Source organism: Sorghum bicolor, chromosome 6, assembly GCF_000003195.3.
Source record: "Sorghum bicolor cultivar BTx623 chromosome 6, Sorghum_bicolor_NCBIv3, whole genome shotgun sequence".
Lineage (NCBI taxonomy): Eukaryota > Viridiplantae > Streptophyta > Magnoliopsida > Poales > Poaceae > Sorghum > Sorghum bicolor.
In genome coordinates this window covers 9,214,166-9,232,876 of record NC_012875.2, presented here as the reverse complement: position 1 = coordinate 9,232,876, position 18,711 = coordinate 9,214,166, and the positions used below count along the sequence as shown (strand labels likewise).

General features: G+C 47.2%; 1 protein-coding gene across 1 annotated transcript; it reads left to right on the top strand.

Annotated features, from left to right (window-relative positions):
- Positions 6,386-16,069, top strand: LOC8085766 (O-acyltransferase WSD1). The gene is made up of 6 exons (XM_021462761.1): positions 6,386-7,307; positions 7,485-7,551; positions 7,922-7,998; positions 8,121-8,336; positions 9,126-9,263; positions 15,707-16,069. The coding sequence occupies exons 1-6, from the start codon at positions 6,435-6,437 to the stop codon at positions 15,860-15,862; spliced, it is 1,527 nt and encodes a 508-aa protein (XP_021318436.1). The 5' UTR covers positions 6,386-6,434; the 3' UTR covers positions 15,863-16,069.

Here is an 18,711-nt window from a genome sequence, read left to right as displayed (position 1 = left end):
ACACATTCAATCTTTGAGAGATATAAAGAAAAAGACATATTCATAGATAGATTATCTTTCCATAAGGTTGAGCGATCTGATCTGACAAATGTTATAAGTGCTACACTCATGAACTTATCATCCATCAACTTTGTCTTGCTCACTATGCTTAAGGATAAAGAAGAATAAATATACTCTTGGTTCTGTTGGTGTTTTCCACCAACAGGACCCATACACTTGATCTCTGCCTTGTCTCTATGAGCAGGTACACTTGGAACAAAACATGGTGGAGTTTTACAACTCCTAGATTCCACCAAGTGAAGAACCTGGATCTACGAGCACAAACACACTGAGTAGGATGTTGCCAACGCCGCACTTCGAACTACTGGGCAAACGAAGAACATGGGTGACACCGTATCAAGAGGTGCAGACGTCAAGGTCCACACCTGAATCAAATGACGCACCTAAAGAATGAACACGGTGAGAAGTCTTGTTCAGAAGACTTAAAAAATTGAACCCTCGCCGAAAGGTAAAATCGATAATTATCTATATTTATCCTTTCTACATCCTCTTTTCCCTTTAATTATTTACTTTCCTTAAATGTCTTGTTAGTTAATCATGCTATCTTAAAAAGAAAATAAAAATGTTAAAAATAGTAAGCCCCATGTGAGTATGCTCGTGGCATAAAACCCATAAGTACATTCACTGTGGTGGCGTAAAAATAAAATAAATATATTCCTGTCCTACAAAAATGAAAATATAAAAATAAATTTAGGATCCTACCAAAGAGAGTAATATTTATTAGAGGAAGCTCAACATGATAATGGCTAAGAGATTTTATGCTAACACTTAACTAGTTCCACAAAGCTTTGTTGTCTATTTGGGCTCCACAGAATTCAAGGATCAATAAAACTAGCAGACGGAGGACATCTTAATCGCTGTCAGGGTGCTGCCGACATTCAAATACACCTCCACCACCTGCTAGCTACATCAGAAGAAATTACGTCAAAATCTAGCTTTGGGGAGAGCACCCCTATTTATCCAGCTAAGTGTTTCTACTCGCGTTTATACTTTAATCAAATAATAAAAAGATGCATAATCATAAAAACCCAAATAAAGATTTTATGCTGATATGTATATCTATGCTTAGTTTGCTAAATAAATAAATAAATAAAGTTTGCTATGAACCCTCATGATAGCCCTCACATGGAAATGATGAATAGTTGCTCTACCATGACTAGTTCTCAAAATTGAAATCTCTCTCAAGTTTAGGCATGACTGTTATGAATTAAGATTTGCTCTAAATCTGAACTTGTGGGAAGAGTACTTGATCTAAAGTCTAAGTCGTTAACGGATATGATATGGGAAGGTTGAGCTGCTGTTTATCTGTTCCTAGAGATGCTAGAATTCTGGAGAATTTTATCTTTGAAAATCTTTAAAATATTGCATGATGAGTTCCTGTATGATGAGAGTTTAAAATCCTATCACAGCCACATATACATGCTTATTAGACTATGCACCATACATTTACTTTTTACTGCTAATGAGCATTGAGTGTGGTCAAGTTGTGTAGACCCTTAGGAGCTTGTCATGCGGTTAAAATCAAGATTCACTTGCACCTTCACTCATACATGCTGCTTCTACTCCGGAAGTACGCATCCACATACATCCACTCATTTCCATCTCCAGATTTACCCCAAAATTATTCTACTCCTATCCAGGAGAGAATAGCCAAAAATATTATTCTATCCCTGTTATTCCCTGTGAAATAAATGCTCGAGATATTTTGGTAACTACCACTTGCTACATTATTCCAGGAGGGTGACTGCTCTGAAAAAAAAGTAAATACGAGGAAATAAAAAGGGGCAAGTGCCCGAAACCTCGGAAAAAGAAAAAAAGAAAAAAAATGAGACGAGAGGTAAAAATGGACAAGTGTCCGACAGTAGAATTAGGGGTACAAGATACCCACCTGAGAGAAAAGAAAAAGAAAATATAGAGCATCTCATTCCCCCTCAAAAAGCATCTAAGTGCAAGAAAGGTATGTATCCCCTCAAAAGAGCAAAAGTAGAATTAGACTTTCACCATTGTTTTCACCATTATCACCATTATCACCATCATCACCATACACTATTCTTTCACCACACATGCACATCTTGATTTGACTTATTGACTTGTTTCTCTGGATCCATGGTTTGACTATGCAATAAATGTCTTGTAAGTATGTATTAGCTGTCTCCCACCTATGAGCTCCAGATATCAAAACCTTATTAGAGTAGGGTGAGAGAGAAGGCAATGTTACTATGCCTCATATCACAAATACCACATACTTTGAGAGAAGGCATATATCATCACTGCCTTGGTAAGGATCCAGAAATACCACAAAAGAGAGATTTGAGAGAGTCATACAAGGAATCTCTGAGTTTTATTTGAAAATCTACAAAAACTCCAGAGCTATAGTTGATCAAAGAACAAGAGACATGGTGCTTGACTTGACCGTTCTATCTTTTAACTACTCAAGACATAAGTGACGGTTGCAAGCCCCATGGTGAAAGGTAATATGAGTAAGTTTTAAATCTTAATAATTTACCCTAACCTAGAGATGAGATCTTATTTAAACGCATGTGTACCTTTAAGGCATAAAACCACTGTAGAAACTCTTGAGTCCATCCTTGCTCAGGGACGAGCAAGAGGTAAGCTTGGGGGAGTTGTTGACGGTCCTTAAGTACCAAATATAATCATCAAATAAATAAAAAAAAGGATCCAAATGCAACCAACATCTAAACTTAGGGTTTTATCTGACAGAATTCCACGAGTTTTGGTGTTTCTCTATTTCTGCAGGGGGTTATCAGGAAATATGGAGAGAAGGCCCACATGTCGGGTTTACATAGAGATATTAACGTGCCGCGCAATTTTCTATCATCTAGAAGACTCAAGAAGCCACGGGAACAAAGCGGAAGCCGAGAGGGCTCAGGGACAGGGCGCCCGCCCAAGTCCTTAGGGCACCCGCCCACCTATTTCGGCCAATCACATTCAACTTCGCGGATTATGCTCCACCGACCTAAAGGATCAAGAATAACCGTTCAATCAATGTCGGTTTGATCCGACGGCCCAGATTCACTTGAGGAGACTATATAAGCAGACCACCTGGCCCCTGGAGGAGGCACCCCTTGATCCCTATTCATTATTCATAGACAGAGCAAAAGCTAGGGTTTAGAGATGAGAGCTCTCCTCTCTTCTCTAAACTAGAGTAGATCTAGATAGTAGCGAGATGGAGAGCGAAGGAGGATTAGAGGAGAGGCCAGCCTGTCGGTTCTTCCTCCGGTTGTACTTCGTCATGATCAAGCTCTAATCAAGCTTGCTCATGGGATGACTCTGGTAATCTACTTCTAATTCATTATGCAATTACTAATCATGTATGTTCTGGTTCACAACTCGTTTGAGTGCTTTAATCTATAGGACGCTATAGGTGAGAGTTGTAGTATAGGTGTAAGCGTGGTGCTTAGACCAAGATTACTTGTGGATATCCCCTGTCTAGCCGGATCATGTGGTAGGCCGCGTAAGTGACAGCTATATTGGTCCTCTGTAGTCCACCTCCCGTTAGCAGGACTGGTAGGGTTTATCGGCCTATGGATAAGCATCCTTTGTGGTGTATTCTTATCACGTGGTTCGTCCCAGACATAGACATACCCCTTGAAGTAGAGAAACTATAGTTATCCTCTCTATTCTGCTATCATCGCCCATATACTAGATTGCTCTACTCTCTATTCCCATATTATCACCCATTGTTATCTTACCTTTAATATTGTTCTTATTCAATTCTACCATCTTTCCTATTTCCACCCACTTATCTATCTTGGTTAAGTTAGAACGTAGTTGGTTCTCCCGTTTCCCTGTGGATACGATAAAACCTTTAACCGGTAAAAGCTTCAACGGTATCCGTGCGCTTGCGGATTATCTGTGTGCGTATAAATACCATAGTACACTCTAGTGCCATGCTGGGGATGACAACCTAGTATTCAAGTGGTGTTAGCAAGTGTCAACAATGACCTACCCCTCGCATGAGCTAGACATCCATGTTATCATCAAGGTGCCATATTGGGGTCCTTAGTCCTTAGCCAGGTTAGATAGATAGTCAAGTTGTACCCTGATAGGTTTTCGTAATTAATTATCCAAGTTTAGCATCCTACACTCGTGAGTATGAGTTCCCTTCTCATGCTGAACATCTACTGTTATCCCCCAACTAAGCAATAAGCATTAAGTGTCCCATTCCCATTGTTTAGATGAGAGGCTTCTATAGATTATTAGACTACTCTATGTGTAGTGTGATAGTGTCTATTAACCAAGACTATATGCAATGCACACCCATAATATAACAATGTGCATATCCGAAATAGGGGTTATAGATAGTGAGGTGCTTGCCCGATGATTTTTTTGTTCTGACACCTAAAGTTGATGTTGAAGACTTACACTCTTTCCTAAAAGAATATGAGAGATCGTGTAAGAGACACATCGATAATCGAAGCGATAGGGGATCTGGGATGAATGGGTTTAGGTTACACTACATCTGGTAGGCTTACTAGTTCTATCTTACAAACGATCCATTCTATCTATGGACGATCCATTGTATTGGATGCTAAAGTGGATTATCTCTGTCCCGGCTCTATACTAGTTGACGAGTGCTATAACTCAATGGATACTCCAGCGTGAGTGATGGCAGATGCTTTGTTGTGCTACTAGGTGATCCCTATCTAAGGTTTAGAGGACACTATGTGATAACGCAGACACTCCGCTGTACCAACCTGGTAGGGGAAGAGGTTACTTAGTGGTTTCTTATGGGCTAACACACACTCCATTGTATGAGTGATAGAACCTATGCTCTTTGTGATCCTAGGTTTCAAGCTTAGATTTGTGGAGTTATGCATTGTGCATATGCTCAGCATTCTATGGTGGCTTTGATGACTCATTTCTCACCAATGCTCGGGTATGAGCTATTTTCACTAGGTGTGGCTCAAGGCTTCAAGACCAAATCGAGATGCATAAGATAATGGAAAAACCTGAGATTGAGATACAAATCATTGGCTCTTGAGACACGAGCTTCCATAGCCTAAAGATTGAAGATCCAACTCTTTCTCTTCCAACCTTCCATCATCTCCAACATCCATCAAACCATACATTGGGCAAAATCCACAAAATGAGAGCTACCTTCTTGAGCTCATCATGACCATCTCAAAGATGCTAATGGGATCCATAGGTGCAGGCTGATGCCTTCCTTCTCCTTGCTCCTTTCATCCTTCCTTCACTCCTTTCTCTCTCTAGTTCTAGGGTCTTTTCTTGTTCTTGATAGGTAGATAGAGAGGTGATATTTGCAAATGAGTGGATCAGTGAGAGGATGAGTGGGAGACTACTCCCTTAGCTGATGATGTATCGCGACTCATGCTGACATCGGATCATCCGGTGTGCTGACAGGCGATCCGTAATTCCTGTTTCTATTGAATTGACTAAGTCCTTAGGTGAACATGGTCGATAACTATAACAACATGTTAAAATTTGCCCTTAGGGGTGATCAAGTGTCATTTTTCTTATCATCTAGCTCTCTGGCTAGTCGATGACTGACTCAAATCGGTGATCCAGGTGGCTGCCTGTGTTGTGGTGGATTCGGGTCGTTACACATGTGCCAATGAAAAAGGAATAAGAAGCATAAGAAGAGAATGGCATGTGGGCTCTATGTGTTAGATAACTCATCTCACTTTTGATGTTTATGGACCAAACATAAGTATAGGCCGGTCCTATTCCTTCTTAACTTAACTAAACAGAAAATTAAGTTATCCCATCCCAGAGTTAGGATCACCTATTCCATCTTATCTACCAATCAAATGCTAGCTAAGTGTAAGAGAATTTACACCAAGGCCCTATTTAGATTAAGGATGAAAATTTTTTAGGTGTCATATCGGATGTGTCGGAAGAATGTCGGGAAGAGTTTTTAGAAATTAATAAAAAAAACAAATTATATAGCTCGTTAGAAAACTGCAAGACAAATCTATTAAGTATAATTAATCTATCATTAGCACATGTGGGTTACTGTAGCACTTAAGGCTAATCATAGAGTAACTAGGTTTAAAATATTCGTCTCGTGATTTTTAACCAAACTGTATAATTAGTTTATTTTTTATCTATATTTAATATTTCATGTATATATCAAAGATTCGATGGGATGCATCAAAATTTTTTTGGGCGAGGACTAAACACGGCCCAAGTGTGAGCGGTGGCTATGCCCATTATTTGTAGTTCTTAAATTCTACCGGCATTTTGGTTGGGGGTGACGGTTGATATAGACATCTCCGATCCACTTTACTTAATGATACTACCTACCAACAATTTTCAAAAGTCCATATATACATGACCATGAATGCTTCGATCAACAGAAGAAAACCATATACAATACCACATAGCGGAAAATGGATCCCGAAACAGCGACGACTCTACGGAAGCGGCCGCTCTCAGTCCGCATCTCGAAACCAGGGGAGTCTGGCGGCAGCATGGCAGAAACTCTGCCGGCGCCGGAGCCCCTCAGCCCTACCGCTCGTCTCTTCAAGGATTTGTTCATAGTCACCTTGTTCGGGTCTAGCAAGCCCATCGACCTTGCCGCTGTCCGTGCCGGCCTGCTCAGACTTGTTGCTCGCCACCCCCGCTTTTGCTCCATCCAGGCCACCGACACATTCAACGACGGCACGCCACGGTGGGTGCGGACCACGGTGAACGTCGACGACCACATCGTCGTCCCGAGCCTGGAGGACGACGGCGACGTGGCGACCAACCCAGAGCAGGCCGTGGAGGACTACGTGGCGTCGCTGTCGACGCTGGCCATGGACTTCTCCCGCCCGCTCTGGGAGTTCCACATCCTCAACTTCCCGACCTCCGCCACGGTCGCGGCAACCGCCGTGTTCCGATGCCACCACTCGCTCGGTGACGGCACGTCCATGATCTCGCTCGTCCTCGCGTCGGCGCAGACCGCGGACAGCCCGGCGGAGGTGGAAGCCGCCGCCTCCATGCCGCCGCCGGTACGTCGTAAAGGCCAGATCTACTTCCGGCCACGCCCACCACGGTCCGCGGGCGTCTTAGCTCTCGCCAAGTGGGCTTGGTCCTTCGTCGTGCTCGCATGGAATACCATGGTCGACCTGGCTGGCTTCTTCGCAACCCTACTCTTCTTAAACGACCCCGATACGCCCTTCAAGCAAGCGGACCACCTCGCGGAAGCCAAGAGCAGGCGCGTCGTGCACCGAGGCCTCAGTCTTGATGACATCAAGTACATCAAGAACGTATTGAACTGCGTAAGTCCAAAACATAAGGCTTTATTTAAAGAGACGACAGAGACCTAATGATTTATCATCTCGTTCGACCTTGCTAGCGATGTCATTTGTGAAGAATATAGTAGAACTTATAACGGAGACCAACTTATACATATAGAAAAATATATATATTTTTTAAAGAAAATTATTGGACTGCAGACAGTGAACGACGTGCTAGTTGGCGTGACTTCCGCGGCTCTCTCAAGATATTATTTTCGGAAAATCGGTGAGTGTTCATCCCATAATACAAGTCCTGCTTTTGATTGCCTCGCATATACTATATATGTTCTGACAGGTTTGTAATATATAAGGAGTCCAAGTTTAATTTTTTATGCCAAATCATTTTATATATTCACCTATGACTTTACAGGGAAGCATATATAACATTTATATACTACATCAAAAGGTTATAGACCTATATTTCATAATGCATCTAATGATGCAAATTTAATGTTATAAATAGGATGGTTCTTTTCTAAAAACTTGGTTAAATTAAAGGATAATTTGATTTAGGACAAACTTAGCTAGACTTGTTATATTTTAGGATAGATATTATGACCATCTGCGTTGCACAACTCATCCGGCGGGTCCTGCAGGTGACACTGATACAAAAAAGGTCATCTGCATTCGGTCACTCATCCCTGTCAATATAAGATCGGCACCTGGCCTACAGGTGAGAACGAACCAACTGTATATGGGAACTTATTTTACGTCACAAGATCGATGCTGCACATACATGATAAATCAGGAATTGCTGACGACATACTTTTCACAACATATAACCGTAATATTCAGGCATTAGCTGACATGCTGGATTCAAGCAACGGCAAAGACGTAGCATGGGGAAATCGACTGGGCTTCATCCTTCTGCCATTGCAAATAGCCTCGTACAATGATCCCCTGGAATACATTCGTAAGGCCAAGAAAACGGCGGACAGGAAAAAGTTCTCGTTGGAAGTCCTCTTCACGCATGCAGTTGTTGAAATAACCACCAAACTCCTTGGGGCCAAGGTATACGACGACAGATGTACTATTTCTCATTCCTCATTTCCACTATATATTTTGTTAGCTAGTCATCTGGAACGCCGGCCGGTAGTCATTTCAATTTTGCACAAGAGAGGTAGTAATTAATTCAGTATATGCAGAGAGCGAGGTGTGATGCAGGCGGGTGGAGCTTAGCTACGTCGAACATATTTGGAATCTTGCAGTACCAAGCTAGCTTACACTGTGCTCTCCACCCGTTTCAAATTATAAGATATCATGACCTTTTTTTAGATATATAGGTTTGCTATGTGATTAGACATATATATTTAACTATGTACATAGTAAAAACTATGTATCTATAAAAGGGAAAACGTCTTACAGTTTATAATGAAGAGAGTAGTATTTTGTACAATTAATTAGTTAAATAGCTATTAGATTAAATACTTAGATAATATGAAAATTTTCATGCGTGGAACCTGCCTATATATTGATGACGCAAGTTCGATGATTACTTTCCTGTTGCAAAAGGAATACTACGCCAAAACTGCTAATTATTGCCAGGTCGGAACCCATCACTATTAGAATTGCATCTGACAGAGGATAACCAGACGTGTCATGACTGCTGGTTTGACGACCCGGTAGTGATATATAGTAAGCTATCACTGTTGAATAAAAACTTTAGCTGATAAGTGATATTCAGGGCTATCATTATCGGGTTGACGCTTGAACCGGAGTGATACATCAAGCGTAAAGCAATGCTTCCTTTCAGTTTATTGTTTCTGACAGACTGTATGTGTAAATTTTAAATAAAACCAGGCGGCTGGCCTTGTCTTCGATCGCATGCTCGGTCATACTACCATATCACTCTCCAGTGTGATGGGACCAGTCGAGAAGATAGAGCTTTCTGGGCATCCAATCGTCTTCATTGCGCCGACCACCTTCGGCGTGCCTGAAGTAAGTTCTAGTTACAAAGCAGTTGGTACTGCATTTTATATACTTAATTCCATTTAAGGTAAAAATGAAGTTAATAGCTGTTGCTAGAAAATTTTGCATCCGTTAACTTGAAAATGTACGAGGGAAGCTCTCCATTTCATTTCATAATTTTTATTCCTGCGACGTTGGATATTTGTGCGTAATAATCCGTAGTCATCAACATCATATAACAATTAAAGTAATGTCAGTTGATTTGCCTCGAAAGCTTAGGTCGTTTCATAATACTATAATTTGCACATGGAATAATATAGTATAATATAAAATATAATCTTCATATTAGTTAGTGTTTTGGTGCTTAATGGCTTATTTTTTAATTAGTAGGAGTAACATTCAGAGCTGTAGATAGAATAGAGTGCAGCAGTAACTCGATCCTTCGGGCAGGAAAACTCGGTGCATAATGAAACTATTACGGCTCAGGTTGCGTAGATGATAGGAGTGTGAGGTTGGAGGCCGGGGCTTGATCGAACGGCCGACGGCGTGGTGGCGGCGCCGTAGCCGGCGCCCATGAACTAAACTACTATAGCTGTGCGAGGAATAGTGGCTGGACACCAAGGGAGACAACAAGTCTCAATCCCAGGCTACTCTTTCATTCATCGATCATGTTAGACAACAAGTCTCGATCCCAGGCTGCTACTCTTCCATTCATCGATCATGTTTACTTATTACAGACATCGACTTAGAGTACTGAACATGCATCCCAACACTTAAGGCTATCTACTAGAATTATTGAAACAAGCAACTCATTCAAACAGCCTTGCATGTTGCTGCTAATCTTGGCGTGGTGATCATTCTCAGCCACTGGTCTTGCACTTCTTCTGGTATGTGCGTCACGCAAGGCTTTGGGCTTGTCCATAGCATCTCAGCATCTGGCCCTCGTCCTTCGCTAGTACTGCTGACCTACCGTAACATCTCTTCCCGCCTCGGCAAACAGCTCGTTCCTCGAGCTGCACATCCGAGTAGAGAGTCTTGAAGTTGGCCAGGGGCTCCCAGGTGGCGTCGTCCTACGGAAGGCCTTGCCACTTGACGAGGATGCGCCACGCGCCGTGACGAAGCTGGGCGCACAGGACCTGCGCAGGGGCTGCCAGTAGTCGCCCGTCCTGAACCGGTGGCAGCACGGCCGGTGCTGATGGTGGCGAGCCAGCGTAGTTGTAAGGCTTTAATAGCCCCACATAAAAGATGTCATGCAGGCACGCGTCCGCGGGGAGTCAAAGACGATAAGCCACCAGCCCGATCCGCTCGAGGATCTAGAACGGCCTGGCATAGCATGGTCACAGCTTGCCCTTGGACGGCGAAGCGAGCGCATGGTTGGGTCGGTGGAGAAGTCGGAGCAGCACCCATGCGCCCACGTCGAACTCTATCTCGCGATGGTGCTCATCGTAGTGGCGCTTGGCGTACTACTGGGCCTGAAGAAGACGCTCGCGAACCTCCTCAAGTAACGCGTCGTGGTCCCGCAGCATGGCGTCCACCGCCTCCGTTTGGGCCACCCCGGCATGGTGTGGCAGGAGTGGTGGCAGGGGTCGGCCGTACACAACCTGGAATGGCGATGCCCGGAGTGTCATGTAGTACGAGGTGTTGTAGCAGTACTCCACCCAAGAGAGCCAGTCGACCCACGAACGAGGTCAATCACCTGTCGTACAGCGCAAGTACATTGTGATGATCTTGTTGACGAACTCGAACTGGCCATCCGTCTAAGAGTGGAAGGCCGTACTAAGCCGCTGCTTGACACCTGCACATTTAAAGAGGTCGCCCCAAAGAGTGCTGGTGAAGACTGAGTCGCGTTCGCTGACGATGGAGCTAGTAAAGTCGTGCAGGCGCACGATCCCGTCGAAGAAGGCACGGGCGACGAAGGCGGCGGTGTAGGGGTGGTTGAGCGCGATGAACTAGGCGTACTTTGAGAAGCAGTCCACCACTGTCAAAACCACAGACTTGTCGTGCACCTTCGGAAGCCCCTTATGAAGTCTATGGAGATATCTGCTCACACCTACGACGGAACGTCCAAGGGCTGAAGTAGGCCGGTCGGCTGTGTGGTCGGCGTCTTGTTTCGCTAGCACACGTCGCATGAGCAAACGAAGTCGTGCACCAACTGGTGGTCACCGGGGATGTAGAAGTCCGCGCGGAGGCGGGTTTTCTAGACCCCCTCGTGCCCTACCGAGTGAGCTAAGGTCACCACTTGGTGGCACAAGTCATCGGTGGCAGGCACGTAGATGCGCTTGCAGTGGAGGAGGAAACCATCGTCGGCTACCCACGGCTCGCCTAGAGACACAGCCTCCCATTGCTGCAACAGGTCGCACGCGACCGGGTCGGCCGCGGTGGCGCCGCGGATGTCGGCGTAGAGGTCAAAGGAGGGCCCAGAGAGGACACAGAGCGCCGCAGTCTCCTCAGTGCGCCAGGATAGCGTGTTGACCATCGAGATGAGCCGCCCATGGTAGTACTCGACGGTGAAGTCGAACCCGAACAGCTTGGTGAGCCACTAGTGCTGGAGCACGGTGGACAACTGCCGGTCCAGGAGGATCTTCAGACTGTAGTGGTCGGTGCGGACGAGGAACCGGCGCCCGCACATGTACGGGCGCCAGTGTCGGACTGCTTGCACTAGTCCAATGAGCTCGCGCTCATAGGCCACTATCGCGAAGGGTTGACTGAAGAAGGCTAGGGCCCCCCTCCCTGGTGTAGAACGGCACCAAAGTCGGTGTCAGAGGCGTCGTAGTCAACTACGAATTAGCGCACAATGTTAGTCATCTGTAGGACCGGCGCCGACGAGAGCGCCCGCTTTAGGGCAGCGAAGGCCTCATCGGCCTCCGCCATCTAGACAAACGCCTCCTTCCGTAAGAGACGTGTGAGGGGTGCCGCGATGGAGCCAAAGTCATGAATGAACTTCCGATAGTAGCCGGCGAGGCCCAGGAAGCCACGCACCCCGCGTGGAGAGCATGGTAGTGGCCACGAGGCGACCGTGACCACCTTTGGCGCTGTCCATGGCGATCCATCAGCGTAGATGACATGGCCAAGGTAGGAGACGGAGAAGGCCCTAAAGGAGCACTTCAACCTCTTTAGAAAGAGGTCATGGGCTCGTAGGGCGGTGAAGACGAGGCCGACGTGCTGCAGGTGCTCGGACCACGACGTGCTGTAGATCAAAGTGTTGTCAAAGAAAACCAGCATGAACCTATGGAGGAAGGGGCGGAGCACGTCGTTCATCAACACCTAAAATGTTGTAGGAGCATTGGAAAGCCCAAACGGCATCACCAGGAACTCGAAGTGGTCATGGTGGGTGCGGAACACCGTCTTCTCGATGTCTGCCGGGTGCATGCGCATCTGGTGGTACCCCGAGCGGAGGTTGAGCTTGGTGAAGTACTTGGCCCCATGGAGCTCATCTAGAAGCTCATCAACCACTGGGATCGGGAACTTGTCCTTGGACGTACGGTCATTGAGCGTGCGGTAGTTGATGTAGAAGTGCCATGACCCATCCGCCTTCTTGACGAGGAGCACAGGCGCTGAGAATGGAGAAGTATTGGGGCGGATGATGCCTTGCTCTAGCATGGCGGCGCACTGGCACTCCAGCTCATCCTTCTGCAACTAGGGGTACCGGTACGGTCGCACTGCCACCGGCGCTGTCCCGGGCAATAGGTGTATGCGGTGGTTGTATGGGTGGGCTGGTGGGAGGGCATGTGGTGTGCCGAAGACAGCGTCATGCTGAAGGAGAATCTCATCCAGCAGCGGGTGGTGTGGATTCGAAGCAACCATGGCCAGCGACCGCTGTTGGGAGGGCGTGCCTGGGGCGCCCACACACTGCCACATGACGCGGCAACCCCCGTGGATGATGGACACGGTGAGCCCCTCGATGTCCCAGGTGAGGGCGCCTAGCGTGCCGAGGAAGTCGACGCCGAGGATGAAGTCAAAGCAGCCCAGCACGAGGCCCACATAGGTGATGACAAGGGCACCCCACTGATGTCGACCGGTACATAACAGGTGATGCCCTCACAGGACACGCGCTCGCTGTTGGCCACCGTAATGCGAAGCTGGTCACTGCCTTGAGGAGCGAGGCCAAGGCACCGCATGGCCACGCCCTGGAGGAAGGTGTGGGTAGAGCCGGTGTACAGGAGAGCGAGGAGACGCTTGCCCTTGATCGTCACGGGTAGGAGCATAGTATGGTGATGCCTGCAAGAGCGTGTACACAAACCACAAGAGCATGAGCGTGAGCATCCGCTGTAGCGGCAGTGTCCATAGGCACAGCCGCGGCCACGACGTCTCTGGATGTCTCCTTGTCATTGTCGGGGAAGTCGTCCGCCTCTAGGAAGAAAAGGCGGGGGCACACATGCCCACGCACGTACTGCTCGTCACAGTTGTAGCTGAGGCCCTAACGACAGTATTCCAGCATCTCAGCCAGCGAGAGGCGATGATATGGCCGCACGGGTGCCCCTGGGGCTGCTGCGCCTGTTGCTGCCACGCTAGCAGCGGCCGGTGCAAGCAACGCTGGAGCTCCAGCTGGGGTCGCAGCCGCCTCCTGTTGGTGTGGGGGAAGGGTTGGCCGTGGGGGAGGGCAGGTGCCGCACTGCTGAGGGATTGCTGCCGCAGCCAGCGCCCGTTTCTCGAAGGCGCGAGCGAGGAACTTGAGGTCAGGCGCGGCGCGCGCGCATCGCGACGTTGACCCGAATGTGTTCTGGGAGACTGTCGACAACGTCTGGAAGCGGTCTGCAAACTCATGGACCGTGGAGTAGAAAGGAAGGTGTCCCAACTTGGCCAGCTACGAGCCGTAGATAGGCAGTCCAAAGCGAAGACGACAAAGCTCCTTCAAGCACTCCCAGGATGTCATGCCTTTGTCCAATAGGAGGGCATAGTACCATGTCTGAGCGACGGCGGTGAGGTGGTACGGCCATCCACGTCCGCTGTTCCATCGGGGTGCGCTGGCCCCAAAAGAATTGTTCACTATGGGTGAGCCAATTCAGCGGGTCGACGGAGCCATCGTACATCGCAAAGTCGATCTTGTAGGTCCGTCACTGGAAGGCCCCCGTGCCAAACATCGTGGGAGCGGCCGCCGAGGGCGCCCCGCCGGGCGCTGGTGCTACGGCCTGTGCAGACCAGGCGTTGGAGCCATGGAAGAGGGTGCCATCAACACCTCCATAGAGCGTGCCCGACGCCGGAACGCCCCCATGGCCCAAGCCCGCCATGATCGGAGGAGTCGGGTGGGCCGACGGACCCGGAGGAGTAGACCGGCACGACGTCGGTGAGCCACAGCGGCAGCGGGGATGGCCAGTGGGGAAACAGGATCTCCTAGATGGAAACGCGCCTGGGGGAACCGCCGGTGAGAGCGGGGTGGTGCGCGCCGCGCTGTCCTGCGGCATGTCATAGGGGAAGACGACGTTCGAGGCGGGGGACGCGGCAGTTGCTGTTGTGGATTGGGCGCCAGCTGTGACAGTTGCTGCTACGTAGAGGGCACCGACAGCAGTTGCGGGTGCGGGTGGTAAGGCGCCACCCCCTGTTGCGGCCTCAAGAGCAAGGCGTGGACATCTGCCATCCTTTTGCCCAGGTCGAGGATGGCGGCAGTCAACTGCTCGTTCGTCATCACCCCCACGACGGATGAAGAAGCCCCGACAGCCAGCTACAGCGATCCTGCGGGCAGAGGCACGGATGGAAGCTGTGCGGATGCATTGGGTTCCGGTGGTACGGCGGTTGAAGCGGGCGGCGGCAGCGACATTGGATCGGGTGAGGTCTCTGATACCAGGTTGTTACGGCTCAAGTTGCGTAGATGATAGGAGTGTGAGGTTGGAGGCCGGGGCTTGAACTGCCGACGGCGCGGTGGCGGCGCCGATGAACTAAACGACTATAGCTGTGCGAGGAATAGTGGCTAGGCGCCCAAGGGAGACAAGTCTCAATCCCAGGCTACACTTCCATTCATCGATCATGTTTACTTATTACAGGACTTAGAGTACTGAACATGCATCCCTACACTTAAGGCTAGCTACTAGAATTATTCAAACAAGCAACTCATTCAAACAGCCTTGCATGCTGCTGCTAATCTTGGCGTGATGATCTTTCTCAGCCACTTGTCTTGCGCTTCTTCTAGTATGTGCGTCAGGCAAGGCTCTGGGCTTGTCCATCGCATCTTAGCCACTGGTCCTGGTCCTTCGCTGGTACTGCTGACCCACCGTAACAGAAACTTTTACTGAGGATGGCCTCATAAGCCTCTAAAATCGTTGTGTTATTTAGCCCAAAAACAATGTTATTTCTATACATTTATTTTTCTTCTTTTCAACAAAAATAAAAGATGTGCCGTAGCGATGAAAAATTAAATTAGGCATCGGAAACAGCTTCCGGTTCTGTTTTCGTGGAAGTTTACTGATGAGATACAAAATAAACCATTAAAGTTGTGGATTTTATCTAATATATGCCTTGGTTTGCTACCTTGTTTGTAGGCTCTTTGCTTGAACTTCCAGAGTTACATGAACACTGTAAGGGTGGTCCTAGCAGTGGATCACACGAAAATTCCAGATTACCATATTCTTTTGGACGACTTCACTGCATCCCTTAAGACCATCCGAGATGCGGCCAAAACAACAGGAGGAGAATGAAACCGTCCAATATATGTACATGCGAGAAGTAAGAAGTTTGCTGCTGTTAAGAAAATAAAACTTCCCAGTTTTTTTTTTCAGACGAAAAACAGTATGTTCATTAGAATTTGAGTCATGCTCATAGTTTGCAAATTTTAAAATTCAGAAAACTGTATCAGTCAACGTTATGCACAAATAAAGAGGGTATCTATATATATTGTTGCGTAAGATGTTTAAAAAGTTATCTTCGCTGTATCACAGCCGCTTTCTGCCATCGGCAATGGCCTTCCATAGCCACTTGGTATCTTAAGCCTTGTTTATTTTGAATCACATTATTAAACATGTAAACGCTCATCTCTCTCAAAGAACCATGTAAACGTCATACATAGGCACAGATCTCACACAATGTAAATGCACATCAATCACCGCTGTTAGGAAATAATGCAATAATAGATCGAACATGAGACACAGATTTTTACGTGAAAAACCCTTGCGGAAAAAAATCATGGGCGCCAACCGGCGATTTTCACTATATGACGAGAGTTTACAGAATGCAGAGAATAATGAGTTGTCTCTCCCTATCAACTCTTCCCATATGGCTTATGTTGATGCAAAACTGATCTGCAAACACAAAGGGCTAATACCCGATTCAAACGTTAAGGCGTGCCAGCCGATTTAACCTTACTATCGGCAAAGGTGATAACTCGAATACTTTAGTCCTGACAACAGCGATGCGCCCGGATGTCACGGCTAAGAGGTACTCACACGGAACTCGAGAACACGTCGAGCTTAAGTCGACGAATTCCTAAGAACTCGTAATAAAAGGGAAAAAGTATGACGAAATCGTCGAAAAAGTAGGTGCTGGAATATGAGTAAAAACGTATGTTTGATTGATTGACAGATGTCTCATTACAAGGCCCTAGGGTTCATACTTATACCCTGCTCAAAGAGCTACAACTAAACACGACTAGAATTCGAATTCCAAATTACACGGAATCCGTACACAAAACGACTTAAATAAATAAGGAAATAACAAAGTTTTCTCCCGTGACAAACTAAAATTCTTCCATAAACCGATCAGCAGTTTCCGGACTCCTCCTCCGTGTCATCGGCAGACTTGCCATGGTCATCGGCAGACTCCTCTATTATAGCCATCGGCATAAACACATCACTGCCCGTAGACTTAGTCACATTCGACCTCTCCTTCATCGGCAACCATCCTCATCGGCAATTCATCCTGTAAACAGCATACTTGCCACCTCATCCTGCCATCCTGGACACGTGCCCAAAAACGGTGTCAACACATGCCCCCCAATTTCGAAGCATAAAACTATTAATGCTCCGAAATTCTCTGCAGTAATAATGCCTTTTCCCGCAATTAATGCTCCTAATCTGGTAACCAACAACCTCAATCTGAACAACTCCGATCCTATTCTCCCGCAGATTCCTCGAAATCCCCAACTTCCTAAGTAGGCATTTCTCTCTCAACCGTACATCGGCAATATTATCATTACGAAGATCTGCCGATGTACTGACCAGGACGTTCGTACAAACGGCTACCTCCCCTTTATTCGTTCATCGGCAATATGACCGTTATAGAACGCTGCCGATGGACCGACCAGGAAATCTCGCGCAGTAAAATATCTTCCGATAATGACCGCTTCCCGTCAAATCACCTGCACAATCCCTTGATTACCGTGCGAACAGTTACCATATCTACCTGAGTACCTTCGGATTTCTCGGATGCGGCAAAGAGATAAGTCAGATTTGCCCTTGCCCGCTTTGTCCTATAAATAGTTCCTTCTCGGGTACTCCTTCCCCATCACATCATTCCACCACCCCAACTTCACTTTTCCAGCGGCGGCGCCATTCGAAACTCCCAAGGTTTCCGACAAACACTCTTCCTCATCAACCCCGGTGCCTTCAAACACTCTCTTCGCAGCAAGATGGCCATTAGCTTCGTCGTCCCCGAGGTCAGATCTCCATCTCGTCTCCTGTATATTTTTCTCGTATCTCTGTTCATCCACAATTCATTTTACTGAATATTTTCCTTTTTCCTTTTTCTTTTGTGTTTCCTTTACGCCCAAAATCACTAGGAATTATCCAACAAAATTGTCATCCCCACTGATCAACCACACCTTCAATGCCTCGGCCCTCTAGGGGACCCAGATCCAACCGACCTTATCAACGCAGAAACCAACAGGATCCCCTTTAGAGCTGAAAACTTTTCTTTAGATCTGTGGAAAGACACCTTCCGCTCTTGGCCAAGTCCTACCGTAGGGTGGAAAGACTGGTTCTTGAGGGTTAGCAATTCTAATGAAGTCCAATGGGGTGAAAGGAAGCTAGCCCAATGCATCAGGCTATCCATTGCCGATATGCACAGGAACGAGTCGCTGTTGATAGCTGCGTCTCATTTTTGGTCAGACACCCTTAATGCTTTTGTCTTTGGCCACGGCCCTGTTTCTCCCACTCTTGCCGATGTAGCTATGCTTACTGGTCTAGACGTGTCTTCTGCCGATAGCACCCACTTCTTTGATACCGCTCCTAGTGCCAAAGTGGAGATTCGCACTATCGGCGGTTGGTCAGGGTACATTCAGAAGTATCGTGGGAAGGGGCCTGTCACTATAAAGGAACGAACCACCTTTCTGAACATGTGGCTGGACAAGTTTATATTCTGTGGTCGATCGGCAGGACCGACTTCCGTCTATTTATCGGCAGCAGAGAGACTGGCTAACGGTGGCCAATTTCCTCTCGGCCGATACTTGCTTGGCGCTGCTTACCATCTTCTCCACCAAGTAGTCCAGAAACTCCTACTTGGCCAGTCCATCGGCAACTTGGGAGGCCCCTGGTGGTTCATTAATATGTGGCTC

Excerpts from the sequence above, each read along its gene's own strand:
- LOC8085766 (XM_021462761.1), top strand. The coding sequence starts at position 6,435 with ATGGATCCCGAAACAGCGACGACTCTACGGAAGCGGCCGCTCTCAGTC. Across the intron at positions 7,308-7,484 it reads TCAAGAACGTATTGAACTGC|ACAGTGAACGACGTGCTAGT; the intron begins GTAAGTCCAAAA and ends ATTGGACTGCAG. Across the intron at positions 7,552-7,921 it reads ATATTATTTTCGGAAAATCG|GTGACACTGATACAAAAAAG; the intron begins GTGAGTGTTCAT and ends CGGGTCCTGCAG.